This window comes from Schistocerca cancellata, chromosome 6, assembly GCF_023864275.1.
Source record: "Schistocerca cancellata isolate TAMUIC-IGC-003103 chromosome 6, iqSchCanc2.1, whole genome shotgun sequence".
Classification (NCBI taxonomy): Eukaryota; Metazoa; Arthropoda; class Insecta; order Orthoptera; family Acrididae; genus Schistocerca; species Schistocerca cancellata.
Window position 1 is genome coordinate 541,910,591 of NC_064631.1, and position 27,604 is coordinate 541,938,194.

A 27,604-nucleotide genomic window follows, 5' to 3' on the forward strand; every position below is an offset into this window, starting at 1 on the left:
ACTCTTATTACCCAAGTTCCTATCCTGAGCTCCATGCACAGATTATTCAGCCTTAGCACCCATGTGTACTACGTTCTATGTCCAGTTCCAATATATACCTTTGAACATGTGCTCCCTTTTACACTACTGTTGAAAATGATCATTATTTTTTGTCTTTGCATCATTCAATAGCCTGGTGCCTAACTTGTCCGATGTGGAAGTTGCAACCATAACAAGCAGAAATAAATTCAGATCCTTGAACAAGTGATGGCTGCTAACAACTAAATTGGAGAAGGGGAAGGATATAGGTAAACTGTATATAGGATAAAAGAATCAAATAGTACAGACCACAAAGCAAAGAAAGGATCCAATAAAAGAGAAATATGTGTAGCTCAACTACTTAGAGAAAGCAAGTAATAAGATATACAAACTCTTTAGAAACATGGATTTAAGGTTTAAAGCCTCCACACCACAAAAGTTAGGCAACAATATTCTTACTGTTGCCAAGATAAGAAACAATGATTTATGGCAATCAGCTTGGTATAGGGATAAAATATAGGACGTACTTGAAGACATAAATTCACTAAACTGGAAGGAGCTTTAGACTGTAGCACAGTAAAATACCATATGGAAGGCACTATGTCCAAGAAATCTATGGATTGTGCTCACTTCAAGAATCAGAAATGTCCCTGGAGGTAGAGTCTACAGAAAGTTTAACAGTTCTGTGCAGAGTAAAAAATAAACTATTTGATGTATTTGAAAAGTTACAAATATTTGCTGCAAAAGAAGAAAACCTGACTCACCGCTCAATGAACAAGATGGTATTAACTCCACCTTTTAGAGTTTAATGAGCTATAAAATGACAACATAAACATATCTAACAGAGAGGATATTTCATGAGTTTGGTATCATTGGGCAACTGTGAATGTTGCCGTCAAATAAACATCTGACTTTTGAGTTTTACACTTAAGGAATGTTTCACTGGTGTCAGTATACTGAAATTAACGGTTTATAATCAGCTGTTTACAAGTTCATAGTTACAGTTTTTTTTTTAATTTCGTGCATTTACAGATTTAGCAATGTTAGTATACTTGCACCTAGAAGATAATACATGTTACAGTGAGAAAATGTGTTACAACCATCTTGGACAAAAAAAGTATCTTAGTGTGTAGCATTAAAAAAATCAGTAAATTTGTGCAGTAAATAATTTTGTGTAACTGCAGTATTAACAAAACTATCAGTTTAATATAATCTGACACTTTAATATTCACCATGTAGTGTATGAGAGACAGTAGAAAAGTTTATAGCCCAAGATAGTTACCACACTGTTTCATACAAACAACACCACCTATTTTTATGGTGACCCTTTGTGTGTATGCAAATCAAATTTTGTGGCTCCAGCTCTGTTAATTTTGCCACTAGGATGTGTAGTATACTGTAGTGTAAGCAAAACGGTGAATGAAGAACCATTCTGTGATTGAATATCTTTATTTGAAGGGAATTATGCCCAAGGAAATTGCAGAGGACATGCGGAACACACTTAAGGACAGTGCTCTGTCTTATGCAACAGTGAAAAACTGGGTATCTGACTTAAAATGTGGAAGAACAAGTGCGGAAGATTGGCCAAGGATTGGAAGGCCTGTCACCATTGCCACTGATGAAATAGTGACTGCAATTCATGATACGATTTTGCAGGATCATAGAACAATGTTTCAGCACATTGAAAGCACATTTGGAATCTCCCACAGGCATGCTCATGACATTGTTGTGGATATTCTGGGAATGTGTAAAGTTTCATCTCAATGCACCTCAAAAGACTTGAAAGGATATCAGAGATGGGAGTGTGTGCAATGTTGGGAAGAAATCGTCCACCAATTTGAAGCGGATGAAGACAGCTTTCTTGCAAGGTATGTAACAATGAACGAAACATGGGTTCACTACTTTGGTCCTGAGACAGAATAACAGTCACAACAATGGAAATGTCTTTCATCCCCTAGCCCAAAAAAATTCCGGGTGCAAAAATCAGCCAGTAAGGTGATGGCATCAGACATCTGGGATGTTGAAGGGGTAATTATGGTGAATTACTTGCAAAAGGGTGTAACTATCAATGCATCACACTATTGCACCCTCCTGCACAATTTGAGAGAAGAGATAAATAAAAAAAGGCACGGAAAATTGGTGTGTGGAGTACTTTTGCATCAGGAAACGCACCGGAGCACAAAGCCCTTGCAGCACTGGGAACTTGGTATGAATGTGGATTCAAATTGTTACGTCATCCACAATATTCTCCAGATTTGGCTCCACCAACCTGTTTTCCTTTCCCAAACCTAAAAAAAATACCTCAAAGGATGACAATTTGACAATGATGATTCAGTGATTTATGCTGTGAACACTTGGATGGACTCAAAATGGAAGACCTTTTATGTAAATTGTTTGCAGAAGTTATCTGAGCATGCCCACAAGTGTGTTAGTCCACACAGGTATTATACTCAAAAATAAATAGGTATTATGAAACTTCTGTCATTTCATATTTGTTAAGTTAGAAAAGAAACTTTTCGACCCCCCCCCCCCCCCCCCCAACCTCTTGTAGGTACTGAGTCGCACAAAGGCATAATGATAAAGATTGCTAAAGTGTTAAAGCTTTGGGACAAAGTTCTTCTTCTGCAGTGGAAAACAGACCACAGACACACACACACAACAGACACACAGAAAAACACACACACACAACTCACTAACACATGACTGCAGTCACAAGTTGCACAGGCCACACTGCGAGCAGCTGCACATGATGGGAGATGCAATCGGCTGGTGGGGGTAAGGAGAGACTGTAGCAATGAGGTGGAGGGATACCAGGGTAGGGGTGGAGGACAGTAAAGTGCTGCTTGTGGGAGCATACAGGGGTGAAGTGGAGAAAGAGGGTAGGAAAGCTAGGTGCAGTAAGAAGAGAGGATACTGGGAAAAGAGAGGTTAAAAGATGTGGGTGCATTGGTGGAATAGAGGACTGTGTAGTTCTGGAATGGGAACAGGGAAGGGGCCAGAGGGTAAGGACAAAGACTAGTGAAGATTGAGGCCACGTGGGTTATGGGAATGTAGGATATATTACAATTCAGAAAAGCAGGTGTTGGTGGTAAGGATCCAGATGGCACAGGCTGTGACACAGGTATTGAAATGAAGAATGTTGTGTTCGGTGGCATCATCAGCAATTGTGTAGTCCAGCTGTTTCTTGGCAACAACTTGTTGGTGGCCATTCATGCTGACAGACAGCTTGTTAGTTGTCATGCTCAAGTAGAAAGCAGCACAATGATTGGAGCTTAGCTTGTAGATCACTTGACTGGTTTCACAGATAGTCCTGCCTTTGATGGTATAAGTGATGCTTTTAATCAAACCTATCCCAGAAAAGGCAGGTCTACCTGTGAAATGTAGTATGTTAATTTATATTATCATGTAGTTTGTGTACATCATGTAATCACAGTGACTGCTTAAATCATAAATTAATTTTGTTTATACCTTTTCCTGTAACATATGTATGAATAATGTATTAAAAAGTGATTTCCTGGACCAAATAAATAGCTTGGTTCAGAGTGAAGTTATGTACTCTTCTGCAGATGTATTCAGCAAGCCCCAATCTAACACAAAGCATGAAACTGTAAATCCCTACCACTTGGAAAGGAAGCTAAAAACATACCTCATTAGCCACTATTTCAACAAATTATCTAAATCTCTATATTCATGGGTTTAAAAGTAGCTGTGTTTATTGTTAAGTTGCATGACAGTAGTAATTTAATACAAACAGAATTCAGTATTTACAGCTGCATGTAACAAATGTCTTTGAAAAATGCCAATGTAGGCAAATAAATATTAAGCTTCCAACAGGAGATAAACAACAACCATTTGGTATAGCAAGCAGTAGCTGCTTTCTTTCAAATTTGTTTCACAAAGTTTTGCTGGCATAACCATGAATAGCATTAAGCAGTATAATGATAATTTATTATTACTACAGTATTATAGAGATTACGTTTTTACAATTTGCTTGGCTTTTGTACACCTTGAATTGTTCCATATCTATTAAGGTTCTCCTTTTTGATGAGAACTATGGAACACAATGAATCAATTAATAAATGAATGAACCAAGTCACTTAGCAATGAATGCCATTCTCCTCACATTTTTGCACAATTAGGAAAATCTTTGTATCCTGAGGCCAAAGCAAAACGAAGAGACTCCAGCACTTCATTTTAGTATGGTTGAGTCAGATGATTATTCTTAGCCTGCCTTATGTGCAATTTTAACACAACATTTTTATGTCATAACTGAAATAATTTTAGATGAAGGCTTGCATTGTAAATTCTTCTAAATAATGTGCAATTTGCAAAGTTCTGCTATTAAAGTTGATATATCTATCTGTGCAGGTTTGTGGCTAGCAAGTACTCGTGATGCCCTCAGAATGTGACTAAGTGGCAATGTTAGCACTAACTGACAGTTTTCCATCAGTTTTATTGTATACGTCAACTGTTGTAGATGTTGCTCATCATCTCCTAGTCTTTACTGGTTCCTTTCAGGGTGTGAACTAATAAAAGATCAATAAATAAATAAAAAATGTTTCATGTGCTGCTTCACATGCTTATATTTACAGGTTGAATTCTATTTGAAACATTTACTGTCTTTGAAGGTAATTGCACATTTATCTTAACATACGATGAATTACAAATTTGATATCAGAAAAGTATTCACTTTCACACTGAAGTGTAACTAGATTGTTTATATTATGACCTTTTTTTTATATGAAGAAATTGAATTTCAAAGTGTGCCATAACAAATAAAATTTGAAAACAAACCTTTTATTTCATACCCATTACATTCCTTTTTATGTCTCAATCCTTTAGATTTTATTTTAGGAATTAGTGAGAAGGGCAGATGATTCTTAGAAATTTGAGACTACTGTAGATTCAACTCAGGTGTTTCAACAGTAGACAATTTTTTTCATTTTTAATCATTGTTTTCTACATGATAGAATATGTATAAGCACACAGATACCATATAAGAGAAATTCCACGTGCTACTGAATGTCCAAATCTAGTAACTTCTGACAATCAATCATTATAACACTCATGTAATAAGTGGTAACAGAAGGCTCGTTTTCACTGAATATGCGATCTGTGGTTTGTTGAAAACATTATGACATATATAGTGTGTACAAAAACTTACCATTTTTTGCTCCATATAGAATCCATTTAGCAAACATAAGTGAGACCAAGTACCCAAACAGCAACAGCAGGAAAAGAAATTGGGGTACAGTTTCAAGGAGGATGTTGATTGGCTTACGAAAGTGGCTGTAAACAAAAATGGATATTGTCATCTTTGTTGTAAATGTAAAATCACGTTCATAAATACGCACTGCTTTGAGCATAATTCCACTTCATTAAACTGTGTATTTATAAGTTTGCTTAAGGAGTCAGAAAGTGGAAACTATACAAAATTATTTGGAAAATTCTGTTATTTGTTTATAGAATAAGTAAACTATGCACTCTAAAGTAATGTAATAATTATCTGACAAGTCACTGAATCTCTCAAGATCTCTCTTTTCTTTTTGCAGCCTACCAACAGTGAAATTTGCCTATGCTTTGTGTCACAGCTTCAAGATGCTAACCTTTCTTTTCTCAAATAGATCACAAGCACATCCATAATGCAACATCAGAAGCCTCACAGGGTGAATTCTCATTTATTATTGAGAACTATACTAATATTTTACCCAAATGACATATTAAACTGTGTGCCACACTAGAATTTGTATGTGGAAATTTGCCAGTTGATACCAAACCATTTAAATAGATATCTTGGTACAGCTCACGCCCTGTCTGTCTGTCTGTCAGATTTTTATTCCTACACTTTCCGGCTCAGATGCAGATGAAAGTGATGGTGACGTATTCTGCCATTTGTTGACAAAGAAACAAACAGAACACTCCAATGATGATATCTAAAGAAAACCCAACAAATGTGTGTCCAGTGTCTTAACTATGCCACAATATTTTCATTTTGAGGGTCTCAAAACAATACATTCACAAATTGTTTCTTCCACTTCTTGAAAGAGAAAGAAATCACATGGGCTTGGATCTAGACAGAACTGTCTGAATTTAAGGTTTACCAAAAAATGCTTGTGCTTTGACTGTCTCCTCAGCAACCATTCTGCCATGGTCAAATAATAATGTACAAAATTTAATCTTAAGATGCTTTCACTGAGTTTTTAAAAACCTTAAGACAGCATGCTAATATTATTCAAATGAGTTCACTTGCAGCACAGAAAATGTATATAATTTCCTTGCTCATACTCACTGCTGTCTGCACTTTTATTGTATGTTTATCATCAGAAACTTGAAGAGAGGACTGGGAATTGGCCAAGGAGTGTGTGAACTTCAACAAAATCCAGTGGGCAGTGGGAACATTCCAACCGTTCAAGTCACCTAGCCCAGATGGAATAACGCGGCATAACTAATCTATCTCGATGCTGCTGCACATGCAGCTGCTCAACAGCTGACACTGTCTTTCCAGATTCATTACTTATATAGCTGCCAGTTATCAAACCACAACTTCTGGGCTGAGGCGCAGTGGCAACGAAAGCAGAAGGGCGTTGACCAGAAGTTTTGATTTTAGTGCTACGGCTGGTTTAAAATTAGAGCTGGCCTGGCTCGGCCGATAGGCAACCAGCTACAACACTTTCGAGAAGAGCTTTTTCGCCCATATGAACAACACTTTCAAGATGAGATTTTCGCCCATATGAACAAATATTAATGAGCATTTAGCATCACAGGGTGCCCCAGAGAGCATTCCAGGGTGCCCTAACACCAAGAAGAATCACTTCTCGGCTTTTGGCAAGATCAATGTGTAGGTTTTTTTTTTTTTTTTTTTTTTTTTTAATAGATAAGGATTAAGGATAAGGAAGGGAACTTTATTTAATTTCTATAATAATGAGTCAGATCACCAATGAGTGTGATCTTTTTACAGTTGTCAACACCTTTCACTCACACTGAGACAGATTCCGATTCATTTATTTTACGACGGTTTCTGGTCCTGTGAACCTGGAGAGCATCATCTCTTTAGGGAAACTGGCCTCTGTATTCCAAGCTGAAATTACTGCAATCAGGACATGTGTGGAGGAGAATATGCATAGATGCTACAATGACCATAGCATCTACGTCTATTCAGACAGCCAGGCAGCCCTGAAATCATTGACAGCTCCTGCAACAAGATCTAAGATTGTTGCAGATTGCCACAGGGCTCTGGAGGAGCTGGGGGAAGCAATAGGGTGAACCTAGTGTGGGTCCCTGGTCACTCAGTGACCTCTGGCAATGAACAAGCTGATAGATTGGCTAGGATGGGGGAAACAACTCCATTTATTGGACTGGAACCTGTCTGACAATCACCAAGGCTATGATCAAATTAGAACTACGGAACTGGCTTAGGAAACAGCACGTAGGATATTGGACCAAGGTCCTTAAACAAAAACATGGTAAGGTAATGATGCCCAAGCCATGTTTTAAAAGAAGCTCTGTAATCCTGGGATTGAACAGGAAAGAGATCAAACTCATGACTGGACTAATCACTAGCCATGGGAATTTCAAAAAACACCTACACACAATGGGTATAATGGAAGAGGACCATAAATGTGGGATCTGTGATGATAGTGAAGAAACTGTATCACACCTAATTTTCGAATGCATGGTATTGGAGAGTAAAAGATACAGAATCTTTGGGACAACTAGACCTGAAGGAATTGTGTCTAACAAAAAACTGGTAGAGGGACTCCTTGCACTATTTACGGGTACTGGTTGGCTTTTCTAGATATACAGGAAGCGATACCGCACAATAAAAATAGTTTCAGTGTGGGCAGTGGCGGGGCAGACCTAAGCTGTGTTAGCTCCCCTGTTAAAATCAATCAGTCATCATAAAGGACCTAGACTCATGTCAATTACTGTATCTGTTCATCAAACAAGTAAAGACATATATTACTACCAGTTAAAATGTTGTACGTTGAGTTTACCTTATCAAATTTAAGATGTCAAGGCTCTCCTGATAAAACTCCAACCTGTATCAGATGGTATGGCATCCAAAGGCTGTGTATTTTGAAGATCCTGATGACAGATGATGATCCAATACCAAGAGTACACAGAATGCGTTAGTATGTGCAATAAGTGTCCTCCTCAATTATTTTCCAACTACAAAATGTATTTTCTTTGTTGTTCTTGTGGTCTTCAGTATAAAGACTGGTTTGATACAGCTAGTCTACCTTGTGCAGGCCTCTTCATATCTAAATAACAATTGCCACCTACATCCATTTTGCTGAGTTTCAAATTTTACCACCAAGTAGTATCTTTGGTGTCTACAAACATCACTATGTGTATGTTTCTGAGTCTGTTGTTCTTATTTCTTTGTTATTCTCCATACAGTAAAGAACAAATATAATTTTTGGTAATTACATGTCAAGCCTGCAGTTTCAAACCACAACCCAACAGGTTAAATGCCAAGTTATGTGATCAGTAAAAATACCATTTTTCAATTAGATGAGAAACTAAATTCGTAAGCTGAAAAGTGCAGAAATAAACTAGTTCATTAACACAACAAATATGGTGCATATGACTGCTGCGCATGAAGTCTTACTCAAAATGATGTCACACAGTAATTCAACACATGGAGAATACAAGCTGAAGCACTAACCATCAAAAATGACACACAGGAATACAAGACTGCAGACATACTGCAGCCTGCAGTAACTTGTGAATCTGAAATGCTTGCTGCTACAAAAGCTACATACAAAGAGTGATTAGCAGCAGACAGAAAAGCAATAGCAGGCTTGATTTTGTCCAGTAACCCACTCGAGCTGAAGCAAAACTGCAGTACATCATATTATATATGACTTAAACTAGAATCATTGCACTACATTATGTCAGGTATAGCTTAAATTAGAAACAGGCTATGGATCCAAAGGACCTGCTCACAAAGCAATGCTGCTCAAGCACCTCATGCTTCACAAAACGCAACCCAGTGCCGATGTGACACAACATCCAATTGATGCTTTGAACAAGTTACAAGCAATGGATGTCAACATAAGTGATGATATATTATCAATAATCCTGCTGTACAGTCTTCCAGATAGTTACAACAATTTTAGATGGGCTATTGAATCCAATGACAATCCACCAGATGTCAAGACAATAAAAGTAACAGTCTTGGAAGAAAACAATGCAAGTATTCAGAAAGACAGTGAAAATACGAGTGACACAATGTTTGTTAAATCAGGTAAACATTTCATGAACAAGTAAGAAAGTGCTGTCAGTGGCAGTGACAAATGGGAACAAAAATAGAAACAAAAACAAAAAACCAGAGGAATCAGCATACAAATACAGTTTTTGTGAGAAAAAGGGTCAGAAAGAAGATGAGTGTTTTTTTTCAAGAAGAATATAAGTATACAAGCTGTGATCAAAGTCAATGAAGCTCATTGGTGTTTCTCTATGAATGAGACCATTGCAAAGTTAACCCCAACATTTCTGGTTCATAGACAGTGGTTGCAAATCACATCAAAAATGTTGAACAATCTGAAAGTGCTTGCAAGCAATAGTGCTACGTAAGAAACAGCTAAAAGTAATGTATGCATTGCAACTGCAGCCAGCAGCAGTAACTGCATAACACAGAAAAATACTTGACATGCACCAAAGCTTGGAGCCAATCTGATTTTAGCGCCAAAAGTTGTGGTCAACAACCACATGGTACATCTGAGACAACTTTTTCAGTTATATGAGATACTAACAGTAAAGTCAAAATGATTGCAAACAGAGATGGAAACCTGTTTTATTTACAGGAAAATTGTCCCAAGGAGTGTGTCATTGCTGAGCCAAAAGTTATATGCAGATATGGCACACTCAAGTAAGCCACATGAACTCGTGAAATATGATCAAAATTTTCAAGGATAAGTACATGATAAGTATGAAATTCAGCGGTGCCAATCTCACTAGATGCACTACATGTCTGATGAAGACAAGGGTACTCAGATGAACTTCTGGAGTTAACCCACTCTGATGTCTGTGGGCCAATGAGAGAAACATCTCAAGATGACCTGATAGATGACCAAAACACATCGTTTCAAGCCCCTTTCATTTGGCATAAAGTAGAAGTTGTTGACAAATTTGTGAATTCAAAAACCTAGCTGAAGATCAAGCTGGTCACAAAATTAAATACTTTCAGTCAGCAATGGTCAGAAGTACTGCAGTGAAAGAATGGGTTCCATTCTCAAAATGGCAGGAATACAGTGACATCTAAAAGTTCCATGCACACCGCAGCAGAATGAAGTCACCAAATGAAAGAATCATTCCTTACTCAAAGTGGCTCATTGGATGCTGATCGAGTCAGGATAACCACCACAATTCTGGACCAAAGCCATCAATCCAGTTAGGTACTTCTTAAATCATTCTTAACTTAAGGACTGTTTGATGGAACTCCATGTGAGAAGTGGCTGAAGATAAAATCCAACCTATCTCATCTTTGTGCATCTCCTCAAAAGGTTTTCATCCCAGATAAATTACCAAACAAAGGAAAGATTGATCCCAAAGGCAAAGAAGGGATTTTTGCAGACTATTATGACTGTTTGAAAGCCTATTGTGTGAGAGTCCAAGAAATCACAAGAGTCACATATCAAGAGAGTGAGGTTCCTTGATAATAGTTTTGAGCCCAAACAAACTGAAGTAGACTATTAGCAAGATGAACCAGATCATCACCAAAGAGGAAGCATCAACATGAATTGCCTGGGAGGAGATATTAATGGTAATACTAACACTGAATGAGAGTCATTGTCAGATGATGATCCATTCTATGCTTTGGAGTCAGAAGTTGCTCTGTCTGCACCCAATGAAGGACAACAAGATTGAAATATGGGGACATGACAGACCAGGGTTAGTGTGAACAGTGAAAAGGGGGCATCCACACATCAGCCCCCCCCCCCCCCCCTCTGTCATGCAATTTGAATGTAAGCTGTTGTAACTACCCACCATTCCGATAAGTAACGTACTACAACTCCCTGCTCTCAACAGTTTATCTTAGTTGTAAACTCATCAAGTATTTCAATACATAATGTTAACTTCATTGCAAATGCAACAGAGGTCAATGTCATAATGTAGTAACAGAGGTCTTTGTTGATAATGCATTGTGTGGTCCAGATCATCAAGAGTGGTTTGAAGCTATACATGATGAAATCTAGTCACTGGTGAAAAATGATACCTGGGACATTGTAGAAAGACAAATAAATCAAAGGGTAATTGACTGTAGGACTGTTTTCAGGAATAAGTACAGCAGCAGTGGGTCTTTTCTGAGGAGAAAATCAAAAATAATTGCACGAGGATTCAAACGATGGAATGGAGTTGACTGTGTGAACATGTTCTCTTGAGCTGCAGGATCTGATTCATTTATACTACTTATGGCTCTGTCAGTCAAATTTGACTTACGTGTCTCACAACTGGATATCACCACTGCATTTCACAATGGTGAAGCTGACACATTCTTTGTAAATATTCATGTGGATTCAATGGTTGAATTATTACATAAAATGAGAGATGCACAGAAAGATAATCACATAATCAAGAAGGCAAGTGACATGCTCCAAACACTGAAATCCAGAAATAAAGTGTGCAAGCTTAAAAAGGTCATTTACGGTTTGTGCCATGCTGGTTGACAATGGTATTCCAAATTGAATGCAACTCTAACCTCAGTTGTACTGCAACCCTCAAAATCAGATTCACCTGTCTTTGAAGACAGTGTGGAAAACTGTCCGTCCCCTTACTCATTTATGTAAATGACGTTATAGAAATTTCAGCAGAACCAGAAGGGACAAAACAAACCAATGATGAGTTATCTCCCAGATTTGATGTCAAGGATCTTGGTGACATGCTGTCTGGGCATTGAGGAAAATCAGTCTGTTGACATTATTACATTGTATCAAAGTGGTTATATCAAAAAAGTTTTACACTGATTAAAAACAGATGACTGCAGGCCAACAAGGCTTCATTGGCAACTGGGAGAAAGTAGGATGCAAGAGCTTTAAATATGAAGATAGCACTCATTATCCATTCAGAGAACTACTTGGAGCATTGATGTGCATCATCATCAGTACTCGAAGCAACACATGCTGTGTAGTCAGTAAGCTAAGCCAGTACAATAACAACCATAATTTTGTTCACGAATCCTTAGATGACTCAAAGAAACCATAGGTGAGAAAGTAACGTACATCAAGGATAAGGAATAAATATTCAATTTCATAGATACTGACTGAGGAAGTTCTGATGCTGGAAATCATATACAGACAACAACTCCATCTTATGCAGATGGTTTTCACACAAGCAGAGAGTCATTGCTCTTTCATCAACTGAAGCTAAGTACATGAGCCTCACTGTATCAGCAAAGGGAGCAATTCATTTGTCAACATTCATGAAGGAGCTGAGTTTAAGGCAACTGTCATACATCACCTTGATCACTGACAATCAATCAGTTGCAAAGTTACCACATAATTTAATTGTTCACTCAAAGGCAAAGCACATGCATGTAAAATATCACTTCATACAACAAGCTCTACAAGAGTACCCACTGAAAATAGAAGTTCAGCCAACAGAGGATATGACGGCAGATGTACTAGTGAAGCCTCTTCTTGCATTGAAGCACAAGACATGTATTGAAGGACTTGCACTTCAGTCATAGAGCCACTAACATAAGACTCAATTCTTAATTTATAACTGTCTGAAAAAAATGAATGTGTCCTGTTATTGTTCAAATTTTACTCCTAAGTAATATCTCTGGTGTCTACAGACGTCACTATGCTCACATTTTCAAGTCTGTTGTTCTTAATTCTGTACTATTCTCTGTTCATTAAACTATAAATAAGATTGTTCAGTAATTATGTGTCATGCCTGTATTTTCAAACTACAACCAAATACATTTGAACCTGAAACTTCCCGGCAGATTAAAACTGTGTCCCAGGCCAAGAGTTGAAATAGGGACCATTGCCTTTCACAGGCAACTGCTCTATCAACTGAGCTACCCAAGCACAACTCACAACATGTCCTCACAGCTTTATTTCCATCAGTATCTTGTCTCCTACCTTCCACAATCCATTTCTGCAAATCCTTTACTGTCTAGCACAGAGTTACAATGTCATCACCAAATTTAAAAGTTTTAATTTTGTGTCCCTGAATTTTAATTTCCTTTTCAAATTCCTTCTTGATTTCCTCCAAAGCATCCTCAATGAACAACATCAGGGACAGGCTATAGTCCTGTCTCCAATTGCTTCTGAACTACAGCTTCCATTTCATGTGCTTCAGCTCTTATAACTGCAGTTTACTTTCTGTATGAGTTGTAGATAACTTTTATGATGAGAGTGCGCCATGACGGAGCAATACTGTGAACTTCTGATAGAGCCTGCCAATGAGTACCTTGCATTCATTTGCCGTTATCTTATTGTGTTCAGTGTACCTTTAAGTGATTAGTGTGCATGCCACAGTCTAATAACATTGTACTAACATTCTTGGTTGTGTTGTGTGCCCAAGTTACAACACATGTGACAAAGAGTGTGGGATTGTTCTCCACGCAGTTTTCAGTCTCTGGTTGGTCTTCCATTGTGTCTACAACATCTAACAGTGCTACTGATGAGTCTTTAAGCTGGCAGGTTGGTCAGCATGTTGCAGCATCTCAGTCAACAGCAAGAGGCGTTTGCCACAAAGTAACACAGTCAACACCAGGTATTGCAAATGCTTGCCTCTGCTTTGGCCAGTTTGGGTCTGACTCAATCTACGTCATCTGCCACGTCGCCCCTTGTATCTCCTGTTTTGCTTGTATCTCCTGTTTTGCCTATCACTACTCCAGTTGTCCCCCCCACCCCCCCTCCCCGCCATTCCAGTTCACCTCGCATGTATCAACTCCATTGCCAAAGGGCCCCCCTGCAGGATCCATCTTCACTCCTTTTGGTAACATCTGTGACCTTCTTTCAAATTACTGCTGTAAATAGATGCAAATCATTGCCAATTGAGTTGAGTTCTGTTGGTGCAAGAAACTGGAACATTCCTATAAGACTTGGACAGCTGAACTTCACAGTTTAAGCTGCCATTGTCACACTGTCATTGATGTACTTAAGGAGTTGTATGCTGACCACATGGTTTGTGATGCAATCATCAGTTGGCCCCTGATCATGAGGTTCATTCATGATAGGCCAGATTGTCCTAAGTGGTGCATCATTTGCCGCCAGTGCTACAAAATGGGCCACACCGCTCTTGTTTGTGATGTTAATTGCCAACAGCCTATTGCAGACGCTGACTTGGATGTCAATTGTGTGTCAGCAATCTCAGTTGCAGCCAAAAAGCTTTTTATTGATGTCAAGTTTTATCAGAAGGTTTTGCACATGCAAGTCAACACTGGTGCTGCTATATCATTACTCAACTTGCAAGCATACATGGACTTGGTTTCTCCCCCTTTAGCACCAGTGTCGCATACATAGGTTACCTACAATAAACAATGCATTCTGATATTAGATAGTTTCTCAGTCCCATTCAGATATAAATCTGTGTTGCATCCACTGCCTTTTCTGGTGGTGAAGAATGCACACACTAAAAATTTGTTTTGTTTGGACGCCTTTAACCTTTCCCAGTTAACTATTTCAGATGAAGTTATTCAGAATGGGCTATTCCCTTAGTCATTGTCAAGAACCCATATGGGCAGTTATGCCTTTGCAGAAATTTCAAAGTTTCTGTCAATGCTCAATCTGTCATTGAAATGTATCCCTTGCCGCACCCTGATGAACTTTTTGTTACGCTCACTGGTAGTCAGTATTTTCCAAGATCGACCTCTCTGATGCATATTTGCAGCTTTCCATTGATGCTGACTCAACAGCTCTCAGTTATTAACAAGTCTTTTGGTTTGTGTCATTACTTGCAGTTACCATTTGGTGTGGCTAGTGCCCCAACAATTTTTCAATGGTTTCTTGAGAAACTCGCGAGGACTGTGCCTAGATACGCCAGTTATCTTGATGATATTGCGGTCTCCAGCTCCTCCACTGCTGAACATCTCAACAACTTGCTTATGCTCTCTTTGGTGTTACAGGCTGGCAGGTTAAAATGCAGTTTGGAAAAGCCCCATTTCTTTCAGTCTATTGTTTGCCTTGGGTTTGAGGTCTGTAGTGCTGGTATCAAACCCCATCATCAGAATGACTCTGTTGTCATGCCTCTTCCACATCCTTCATTGGTCAGGGAACTCCAGGTTTTTTTAGGTAAGATAGCTTACTATCATCAGTTACTGCTGGGGGGCGATATCAATTGCACAACCATTACATATCTTGCTGCATAAGAAGATGTCTTTCCACTGGTCACTAGCATGTGAAACATTGTTTTCCAAACTGCAGTCTATGTTACAATCTGCACCTTGCCTTATACTCTACCATCCAAGTCAACATTTAGTGGTAGCAACAGGTGTGCCCCAACATGGGCTGGGGGCGGTGTTAGTTCATAAATATTCTAATCGCTCTGAGCGCTCTATTGAGATGCATCAAAAATTAATTTGGCTCAGACTAGATATTCACAAATAAAGAAAGAAGCCTTCACCATTGTTTATGCCTTAAAGAAGTTTCATGTTTTCCTGTATAGTGCAAAATTCATCATGGATCACAAGCTGTAAGTTTTGCCGTTTAACCCCTCAGCGTCATGGCCAGACAAAGCACCACATCCCCTTCAAAGTGGGGCACTGTTTCTCTCTTGGTACAACTATGTGATTCACTTCCACCCTACAGCTGAACATGTGAATGCTGACATGCTCTCCCATTTTCCAGCCACACCAGACCCAATTTCCGTTTCCACATTGATGAATGTGCTCAACAAACTGTCAATGTTTTTGCCATCACAAGCACTCAGGCTGTGCAAGCTAGTGCTACTCATCCAGTTTTACAGAAAGTGAGACATTGCTTACAGCATGCTTGGCCTGAGGTACCTCCATCACAGGCTTCCAACCCCCCCCATAACTACTATGTGTTTCGGCATCATTTCTCTGTTGTTGATGGTGTTCTACTCCTTGATATGGACTATCAGCTCCTTGCTTAGTGGTTACCTCAGCTCTCCATTCAGAGATCCTGCAAATTCTGCACGCTGGTCACTGGGTGGTACCACACACCAAGGCATTGGCCACTGTCATGTTTTTTGGCCTGGTTTGGAAGGTGACATCACTCGTTTGGTTACGGCATGTTCTCAATGTGCATAACAGCAAGCTGCCCTGCGGACAACATTGTCTCTATGGCTCTAACCTTTACAGGCCTGTGACCATCTCCACATCAATTTTGCCATCCCTTTCCTTAATGCATACTGGCTAATAGTAATTGATGCATTCTCTCAGTTCCCATATGTTGCTCATTACCCACCACCTTTGACCTCTGATGACATGGCAACCCTGTCAAAAAAAGTTGATGCCGAAAGGTTAGTTAGAACATTCAAAACGCAAATGAAAACATATGTGACTTCATCGCCATCCAACGTTGTCTTGGATCAATTTCTCTCTTCCTATCTGTTCATTCCACTCAGCAACAACAGCCCCACCAAACTGCACCATTGGCATCAACCTCTGATGCTCCTGGATCTCCTGAAGTCCGGCCAGGGACGCCAACCCATGCAGCCATCATCCCACTTCCAGCACAGACTGCCTGTCTGGGCACTTGGGTTTGTTTGCCCAAACTGGATTCGTACCATCATCTCCCAATGCCATGGCTGCCATCCCCATGACTTCTGTATGGAGGAGGGCCTCTGTGAACATCATTATGGCCAGTTGCACCTGCACATGGATGACCAGACAACCTCAACCAGTACACCAACAATGTCATGCCTGTCTGCATCGCTTGATGGATCACCTGATGTTGCTGAGTCCCTGTCATGACATATGAGGGGGCCCTCCATCACCAGTGGATGAACCTGGCACAGCTTCTGCTATACCATTACCAGTACCAAAGCAGTCATCATCCACAGTGAAGCCATCTCCTCCATTCCGGCTGCCACCTGCATGGGTACCACAATTACCAGGTGCTGGACCTGATACGAACATGGAGGTCACATTGACATCAACTACTCTATTGTATGAATTGACACAAGAAGGCAGACCGAAACACTGCCCACATGCCAAGTACTTAATACCATATGCCCCGGTATCACCATGTCATCTGAGCACCTCGAGGAGGAAGACACCATGGACATCTCACAAATCTGAGCTGTAATGAAGCAATGCACACACGCTTGAAAGCCACAGTGTGTTATATTTGTGAGAGTATGCCATAAAAGAGCAATCCTGTGAATTTCCAATAGAGCCTGCCATGGGCGAGTGCCTATTTAAGCCCTGACACGCTATGCTCGCATTCAGTTATCATATTATTACTGCTTGCATGCATTTGCCTTATCTTACTGTGTTCAGTGTCTGTTATAGTGATTGGCATGCATACCACAGCCTAATAAAGTTGTACTAACATTCTTGGTTGTGTTGTATGTCCATGTTACAACATATCACTCCCAATATTTTAGCCCTGCTACTTTCAGAGTTTCCAAAGGTATATTCCAGGCAACAGTGCTGAAAGCTTTCTCTGAATCTACTAATGCTATAAGCATAAATTTACATTTCTTCACCATGTGGCTGTAATCAATGCAGAGAAATATAAACACTGTTACTTGTTCAGCGTAATAAGAGCTACGGTTTAGTGACAGAAGTAGCCATCTTGACAAAAGCTGAATGGTCTGGGTTAGTGGTGACAGATTTCATGGTGCAGCCAACCTTGTAAGCCACAGTTAACAGATGATAATGTGTTCAGCATAACTACATAGTTGTAAGCAAAAGTGATAACAGCAACTGGAATTAGAGATCACAGGAATCTTGTACGTAATTGAATCTAAAATGGTTTGAATTTGTTAATATGTTCAATGAAGGTACCCTTTGTACATGGTATTGACAGCTAAAGTTGAAGGGACCAGAATCAAATGAAAATCAGCCTGAAGTCATATATGAGGACAATTCAAAAATTCTGGAACATTTGTAATTTTGCCCCAATGGTGTGTTGGAGTGAAATGCAGTGGCATCCCTGCACACACCTGTGTTTACTGTGTAACTACCAGAAGTTTCATTGTTGTATGTCTGTTAGTTATTGTTCAATGCTGTATTGAGTAGAATGTTGTGTTGCACAGTTTACGAGTTTTAAGATGGCAGAGTTAGAGGAGCAACATGTCTGCACTAAATTTTTTGTGAACCTCAAAAAAAACTTTACAGAGACACTTCAAATGATGCAGGAAGCCTACAGTGGTAAGTGCTTAAGCTGTACTCGGTGTTATGAATGATTCACATGCTTTAAAAATGGCCACATGAAAGTTAAAGATGACCCTTGTTCAGAATTCCCTCTGAAGTCTACCGACGACGCTCATGCCAGGAACATCAATGAAATTGAGCTTGCCAATCTAAGACTGACTGTCCAAGAGATTGCAGAAGAATGTAACATTTCAGTTTTTCGTGTCATGAAATCTTGACACGGCATCTTAGAATGCATTGTGTTGCCACCAAGGTCATCCCACAGCTCAAGAGTCAAAACCAGAAAGGTCTTCACCCTGCAATCTGTGAAGAGCACAAAAAATGAAATCACTGTGTTGCCTCATGCTTTGTACTCTCTAGACCTGGCCCCTGTGGATTTTTTTTTTATTTCCAAACTTGAAAACCCCATTGAAAGGATGAAGATTTGCAACGATAGATGGAATAAAAGAAAATTTGCAGATTGCACTTCACATGATGGAGCAAGAGGTGTACCAAGACTGCTTCTGGAAGTGGTAAAGGTGTTGGGAGCGGTGTATCAGTTGTGGAGGAGAGTATTTTGAAGGAAAATTTCTGGGATTTTTTTGAACAGACCTCATACCTTCCACTGAAATGGCTACTCCCATAAGCCACTGCACTATAGCTCTTCTTAGAGTCAGTAAATAACAGATGATTCCAAGGCAAATCCACCATCAAACAATGCCATTATGAAATATCATATGTTCCTTTGAAAATACCACTTTTCTGGGTGAAAAAAAAGTGAAAAATATGTTTTTCACAAGTAGAATCTTAATGTGTTACCACAAATATAAGCAATCAAGTAACAAAACAACATTATATTTTGGGATCAAACAATGCAAAATCCAGGATGGAATGTAACAAAATTAGAGAAGGAAAGTTGCTGCTCACCATATAGCGGAGATGCTGAGTTGCAATAGGCACAATGAAGCTTTCAGTCTTTAAAGCCTTTGTCAGCAATAGACACACATACACATGCAAATGCAACTTTAACACACGTCTGCAGTCTCAGACAACAAAGTGTGGTTTCAGTTGTCTGAGACTGCAGAAGTGTCTGCAAGTTGCATTTGCATGTGTGTGTGTGTGTGTGTGTGTGTGTGTGTGTGTGTGTGTGTGTGTTTATTGCTGATAAAGGCCTTAATGGCCGAAAGCTATAATTGTGTGAATCTTTTTGTTGTGCCTATTGCGCCTTAGAATCTCTGCTATATGGTGAGTAGCAACTTTCCTTCTCTAATACTGGTATATTTTGGGATCAGTAGATAGGGAAGTTGTTGAGCTAATTTCAGATTTTATATGGAAACCATTATCAACTTCTCTGTATACAGACTTAGAAACAAGCCTCATCCCAGATTTGGAAAACTGAGTCACATAAAGTAAAAAGTAGCACTAGGAGACAAAAAACCTTTTACTGTGCTTATAGGTGCATGCTCTTTCTGGACTGCAGATACCCAATGACCTTTTTTTGAAATATATTTCTTCAATGACTACCAACCAATGCACATTCTCTCTTAACAAATAGTTGATATTTAAGTCTGGATGTAGTGGCTTCTACTGCTGACAAAATCTCAGGGAATATGATACCTAGTCAGTACTTATACACTCCTGGAAATGGAAAAAAGAACACATTGACACCGGTGTGTCAGACCCACCATACTTGCTCCGGACACTGCGAGAGGGCTGTACAAGCAATGATCACACGCACGGCACAGTGGACACACCAGGAACTGCGGTGTTGGCCGTCGAATGGCGCTAGCTGCGCAGCATTTGTGCACCGCCGCCGTCAGTGTCAGCCAGTTTGCCGTGGCATACGGAGCTCCATCGCAGTCTTTAACACTGGTAGCATGCCGCGACAGCGTGGACGTGAACCGTATGTGCAGTTGACGGACTTTGAGCGAGGGCATATAGTGGGCATGCGGGAGGCCGGGTGGACATACCGCCGAATTGCTCAACACGTGGGGCGTGAGGTCTCCACAGTACATCGATGTTGTCGCCAGTGGTCGGCGGAAGGTGCACGTGCCCGTCGACCTGGGACTGGACCGCAGCGACGCACGGATGCATGCCAAGACCGTAGGATCCTACGCAGTGCCGTAGGGGACCGCACCGCCACTTCCCAGCAAATTAGGGACACTGTTGCTCCTGGGGTATCGGCGAGGACCATTCGCAACCGTCTCCTTGAAGCTGGGCTACGGTCCCGCACACCGTTAGGCCGTCTTCCACTCATGCCCCAACATCGTGCAGCCCACCTCCAGTGGTGTCGCGACAGGCATGAATGGAGGGACGAATGGAGACGTGTCGTCTTCAGCGATGAGAGTCGCTTCTGCCTTGGTGCCAATGATGGTCGTATGCATGTTTGGCGCCGTGCAGGTGAGCGCCACAATCAGGACTGCATACGACCGAGGCACACAGGGCCAACACCCGGCATCATGGTGTGGGGAGCGATCTCCTACACTGCCCGTACACCACTGGTGATCGTCGAGGGGACACTGAATAGTGCATGGTACATCCAAACCGTCATCTAACCCATCGTTCTACCATTCCTAGACCGGCAAGGGAACTTGCTGTTCCAACAGGACAATGCACATCCGCATGTATCCCGTGCCACCCAACGTGCTCTAGAAGGTGTAAGTCAACTACCCTGGCCAGCAAGATTACCGGATCTGTCCCCCATTGAGCATGTTTGGGACTGGATGAAGCGTCGTCTCACGCGGTCTGCACGTCCAGCACGAACGCTGGTCCAACTGAGGCACCAGGTGGAAATGGCATGGCAAGCCGTTCCACAGGACTACATCCAGCATCTCTACGATCGTCTCCATGGGAGAATAGCAGCCTGCATTGCTGCGAAAGGTGGATATACACTGTACTAGTGCCGACATTGTGCATGCTCTGTTGCCTGTGTCTATGTGCCTGTGGTTCTGTCAGTGTGATCATGTGATGTATCTGACCCCAGGAATGTGTCAATAAAGTTTCCCCTTCCTGGGACAATGAATTCACGGTGTTCTTATTTCAATTTCCAGGAGTGTACAGTGCTGAAATAGTTTTGCCTCCATTTGAAGATAATATACTGGAAAAGCAGGTTTAAGAATTATTGAGCCAGATTCAGAAGCTACAAACTTTGATATGATTGGGAACCAAATCAAAATCACCATGGTATACAGAGAAACACCCCGTGTGCTAGTAGCATTATAAACTGAAGCAAAGCACAATGAAATGGACATCACCATGTTCCTTTGTTCCTCAACAGTCCATTATTCAAATGGTTCAAATGGCTCTGAGCACTATGGGACTTAACTGCTGAGGTCATCAGTCCCCTAGAACGTAGAACTACTTAAACCTAACTAACCTAAAGACATCACACACATCCATGCCCGAAGCAGGATTCGAACCTGCGACCGTAGTGGTCTCGCGGTTCCAAACTGTAGCGCCTACAACCGCTCAGCCACTCTGGCCGGCTGTCCATTATTCTCAGACAAAAAATTACTATGCTCCCACCAGGCACAGCACAGTGTGAGGAGGATAAACCACCTCACCAACTGTTCATAAGTGATCACAACACAAATTTTCAATTTTTGGTTGGTTATAGCAGACATATCTGTACACACAGCAACAGCACAAGACAGCAGAAAAGTTCAGAAATGGCAACTCTGCAGTGCAAACAGTTCCATAACACACACACATGGTTAACACTACTGAACCTTGAAGTAGGTATTCGAAGACAACTTCCATCACCATTTCTTCTTGCAGATATTGTCAAGAAATTATCACCAACAACTGGCTGATGAACATCAACAAGAAGAAACAACTATGGAAATCTTCTTCAAAGACCTATTTCTGGGTTCATTAGGAATTCACTATATGTATGTATTAGGAACTGTAGTGGAATGAAAGTAGCAGAACTTGGAGCACCAAAATCAGGCTGTGAGTTATGGACATCAGCCACAGCCAGACATCAATTCTGCTTGATCAGCACCGCTCAGCAGCACTGCTCTGGGTGTCAATGCCCTGGGGCTAGCCTCTGAGAAGCCACTCTGACTTAACCAACTTCCGCATCATGAATGTGTGCTGCTGATTACACCACGCACTGGCAATTGCCCTGTTCCAGATGGTTTGCAGTGGCTCACAAACACAGCTCTTCTGCAAATTCAGCAATGAGAACCAGCAATTACATGAGAGTTCAGCTGAGTACGTCATGCTCAGCATGGCATGGGCAAGCACAGTGCCTACTGATGCAGCCCTGGGGTCTTCACAGTAAACTCTGCCCCCACAGTTCCCCATATGCAGTTTAGAATCTGGTTTTGAAATATCTGTCTTACTATTACCTAATCTGTTCGGAACCTTTTGGTACCTCCATGTCTCTTTCACATATACAACCTGCTTTCATGATTCCCAACCCAAATGATAGTGATGATTAAACTCTACTCTGTGCCAAATTCTACCAAGCAGCTTTCTGTTTCATTCTTTTCCCTCACTCCATGTTTTCCTACTTTTTTCCTTCACTTCCCTTTCCTTCTCTCTCTCTCTCTCTCTCTCTCTCTCTCTCTCTCTCTCTCTCTCTCTCTCTCTGACCAAACAGGTCTGGTAGCGACTGAATTTCATGTCATCCTCAACACATAGGCACCAGTGGATACAGATATGGAGGGGATGTAGTCAGCACACCACTCTCCCAGCCATTGTCAGTTCTCATGGCCAGAGCTGCTACTTCTCAATCAAGTAGCTCCTCAACTGGCCTCACAAGGGCTCAGTGCATAGACAACTCAGACGGTAACCCATGCAAGTGCTAGCCAAACCCCACAGCGTTTAGCTTTGGTGAACTGACGGGGACCAGTGCTACCACTGTGGCAAGGCTGTTGGCTTTCCTTTTTCTACTGCTGAGTTTCAGTCACCCATCACAATTGAATTTTCACCACCCGTAACTAGTTGAATAATTTCCATTATCTCATAACATATTCATGCAATCTTTCTATCTTCAGGGGAACTAGCAGGCATATAAACTTGTGCTACTGTGATGGGTGTAGAGTTCTTGCCTACCTGGCTATGGTAATGTGTTCACTATGTTGTTTATAACAGCTTGCCCACATTCCCATTTTTTATTCACTATTAAACCTACTCTATTTGGTTTTGTATTTATAACACTGTACTCACTTGACAAGAAGTGTCTATCCAGAGATCAAAATGGGTAACAATTTTATCAAGATGATGCCATCATTACTAAGCAATACAGTATGCCTTTATATCCTTGGAAATATAATGTCTTTAGTTTTGCTTTGCTTTCATCCAATCCCTATACCAACATAGCAAGACCACACTAACTAATGTTATGACACCAGATCAATCAGTCATCTTGCAACTACTGAAAACGTTGCTGCTCTTCTTCAGGAGCCATATGTTAGTCTGGCCTCTTCACAGTTATGCCTCTGAAGTGGTTGGACAACCACAGTACAGGCATGCAAGCCAACCCACCCCATTCATTGGCAGGAATGGGAAGGGGGGGGGGGATGCTTTAGTGACAACTATTGCTGGGATTCTGAATTTACTTTCATCTTCAAGACAATTTATTTTATGTGTCTGGGTTCTTAGTATCAACAGCAGGCCATGACTTTGAAAGAAGAAACACCACGTGCAACCACAAAAGCCACTGATTTACACTCATAAACGGTACAGAAATTTGCTATTTATGATTTGTGGCTGTCAATAACCATATACTAGGTGGGTCATGATAATGGAAGCCCCACCTTTTGTCAGTTGCTTGCCTTTGGAAGGAGTGTAATGAGTCTCTCTTTGAGTACAATAATAGATATTTACAAAAAATTTTTGAGTAAAACTTGCAATCCCACAACAGGGTGGGAGAGCCTTGGCAGAGTTATAAACTGTAGAAGAACAAATCTGGCAGACTTGAGCTGTGAGTCACATTATAGAAGATACTTGGGTGGTGTAGATGCTTCTAATTAGGACAAAGATCTGGTGTTTGAGTTCTCATTTGGCATAGAATTTTCATATGTCAGATAAATTAAAACTGATTATACCTTGAGTGATTTGATGATAATATCATTCAAGACAGGCAGTAATAATGCAACATGTAGAAGCTATTCACTGAAGTAGCATTTTTCCTTACGTCATTCTCAACTCCTGAAATATCACCACTATACTGCGGCTTAAGCAATTTGTCTTCTAATCAAAAGAAAATATTGTGCAATATTTTCCAGTGCAAGTTGTTCCAGCTGGAGCGCACATTCACTGTCTCACCAGATAGTTAGAAAGAAGAGATACAAGAGAGTTGTGGCCAAGAAAATATGATTGTGAGAGGCAGTGGTAACACAAAAATTCAAATTAATGGAAAAAATTCAAACTTTTGTTAACTTTACCAATTTTCCATTGCTGTTTATTCAAAAGTGATGAAATATCAGTCTGTTGTGAGAGGCAAAAGTGTCTCCAGTGTTTGTTCTTGAAGATGAGTATTTTCTCTTTTTCATTATATTCACAGCATAAAATGCTGGACAGGTATGCAAGCTCACCACATTTTACTAATGTAATCTTTTAGATTTGTTGGCTGAGTAATATCACTGTTTTAGAACGATGTTCCAAGTAGTTTCATCATTGTTATCCAAGTAAAATTTAAAACATCGATCTTGGCTAAACTAGTAACCCAAGATGGAGTCATCAGCAGAGAAATGGTGTTCACAGTGAAAATTTCTGTGCCCAAATTTCAGACCTACCTATATGTTACCCTCCAGCTTTACAAATAGTTGCTTTCTTACATAACTGTCCAATTAATCATACTGCATCATATCAAACAACATGTAGTGCTGGTGCACTGTGAATTTCTACACTAAGTACCAAACAACTACCACGTATTTCAACATTATGTCTTTTTCAAAACACAAAAATTTTGCCTTTCCCTAAAGACTGAAAATGGGCAGAAAGCCATTCTAACTGCTGCTTCTGTGATGAAATAGCCAGTTAGCACAGTATGTTATAATCAAGTTAATCACCTTAGGAAATAGGTATGAAATTAAATGAAAAAATGAGAGATTATCAATAAAAATAATGCTACTATCATTTATTATATGTATAGATTCAGCTCAAATCAGTCAAAGAAAATAAGTTTCAAAATTTTAATGCAGATGAGGCAAAACTCTATATTTTTACTGGGGCAGCAGTCGAATTACTATAATGCTGTGTAGAAAAGTAGCAAGGGGAGAAGAAAGAAAATGTAAGATGTTGTATCTCTGTCTTGAAGACACATTAACACTGGCATATGCATAATTAAGAGACTAAGAGACTAAGTTTAGATCAACATTACAAAAAATAATTCTCTCTTGTTGTAGAGCTAATAAAGTATTAAAATTTCATCTTTATATGGAAACAATAGGCACTGAAAATTTTTTTATTGAAAGTTAATTATTTTAGAAGACATAATGATGTCAATGTACTTACATATGGTTCACAACACCAAGAGTCACTCCAAATCCCATATGAAAGAAACCAAATATTATGGATAACTTCATTTTGTATGAGTTCAGGAACATAATCTTGTTTGCTTCAGCCAACTGAGAACAGCAAAAGGATATTGCTTCAGATGATATTGTTTTCAAACTTGTCAAACATGGATTGTGTAGATTATGCGCCCATTCCACCATTACCCACGACTCCCCCAGATATGACACACTCCAGTCATCTCCCCCTTCCAATGAGATAAAATGTGTAATTAATCTGCAAGTATAAATTCTGTCTGTCAGCTGACCTACCAATTTTTCTCATAGTTCTACAATGAAATTACTACCCCTTAATCTTTGACTACAAACAAATGGCTGTGCTGGTAACCAGTAATATTTGTCACTGAACATGATCTGGATCATAATAGTGGGATTTTAGTATTTGTTTCACCTAACTAACCATCTACCACTTCAATCTTCCTTTGTTTTCATCACATCTATGTCTTTTCACTACCTTTTCCTATTTCCTGTCAGCCACTTTCTTAAAAAGGGGGAGAATTAATTTTTTGATCTTTGCGGTGGCTATTCTTGTATCATTTTCCCCTCCAATATAGTGCTGATGTATATTCTTGATTTCTTGTAAGTTCAATATTGCGCTTCTAGAAATCTCAGCTGATAACACCATATTACTACTATTACCACACTTTATGATATGAGTGTACTACTTGCTACTAAAGGAAAACAGCTATTATACCCTATATGATGTAGTCTCATATATAATGAATCTCTTTCTATTAAGTGTCAATGGGAATTTCCAAATCTAGAACCCCAATTTCCAGATAAATTGCATATGCATGATATTATCTTCATTAGTAAACGCAACTTGTTTGTCCTAAATTGGTTGGCTAAGGAAATTATTTGACGAAAGAAGATGGTTTCATGACCTGATTATTGCTGCAGAAGTTAAGGCTAGATTAGTTCAAGATCACTATACATGTACATAACTGTTCATAAAAAATGTCTCAGATAAATTATACACAATTAATAAAATCCTGTACACTGAAATGACACAAAAATTAATAGCTGTTAGGGCCTGTGATATAGTATTTTGTTCTTAACCTAAAACTCAACTTTTGTAAACTAATACATCACATTAAAGATGGCAGTAAGGGTAAAATTAAAAAAAAAAAAAAAAAAAAAAAAAATATATATATATATATATATATATATATATATATATATATATATATATTTAAAAAGAAAGATGATGAGACTTACCCAACAAAAGCACTGGCAGGTCGATAGACACACAAATAAACACAAACTGCCAGCGCTTTTGTTGGGTAAGTCTCATCATCTTTCTTTTTAAATATATTTTTCCCACGTGGAATGTTTCCCTCTATTATATATATATATATATATATATATATATATATATATATATATATATATATATATATATATATATATATATATATATTTAAAAAGAAAGATGATGAGACTTACCCAACAAAAGCGCTGGCAGGTCGATAGACACACAAATAAACACAAACATACACACAAAACTCTAGCTTTCGCAACCAACGGTTGCCTCGTCAGGAAAGAGGGAAGGAGAAGGAAAGACAAAAGGATTGGGTTTTAAGGGAGAGGGTAAGGAGTCATTCCAATCCCGGGAGCGGAAAGACTTACCTTAGGGGGAAAAAAGGACAGGTTTACACTCGCACACACACACACATGTCCATCCAATTGGATGGTCTTTAAATATGTCTGCTTGTGTCTGTATATGTGTGGATGGATATGTGTGTGTGTGCGAGTGTATACCCGTCCCTTTTTCCCCCTA

General features: G+C 39.8%; 1 protein-coding gene across 3 annotated transcripts in view; it reads right to left on the reverse strand.

Annotated features, from left to right (window-relative positions):
• Window positions 1-27,604, reverse strand: part of LOC126191506 (V-type proton ATPase 116 kDa subunit a 1-like) — a 278,558-nt gene that overhangs the window by 44,025 nt on the left and 206,929 nt on the right. For all 3 annotated transcript variants that reach the window (XM_049932400.1, XM_049932399.1, XM_049932401.1), the window contains exons 11-12: window positions 25,766-25,878; window positions 5,183-5,307 (exon numbers count right to left, since the gene is read on the reverse strand). In XM_049932400.1, coding sequence (XP_049788357.1) covers window positions 5,183-5,307; window positions 25,766-25,878 — 238 coding nt within the window. The remainder of the gene's footprint in view (window positions 1-5,182; window positions 5,308-25,765; window positions 25,879-27,604) is intronic.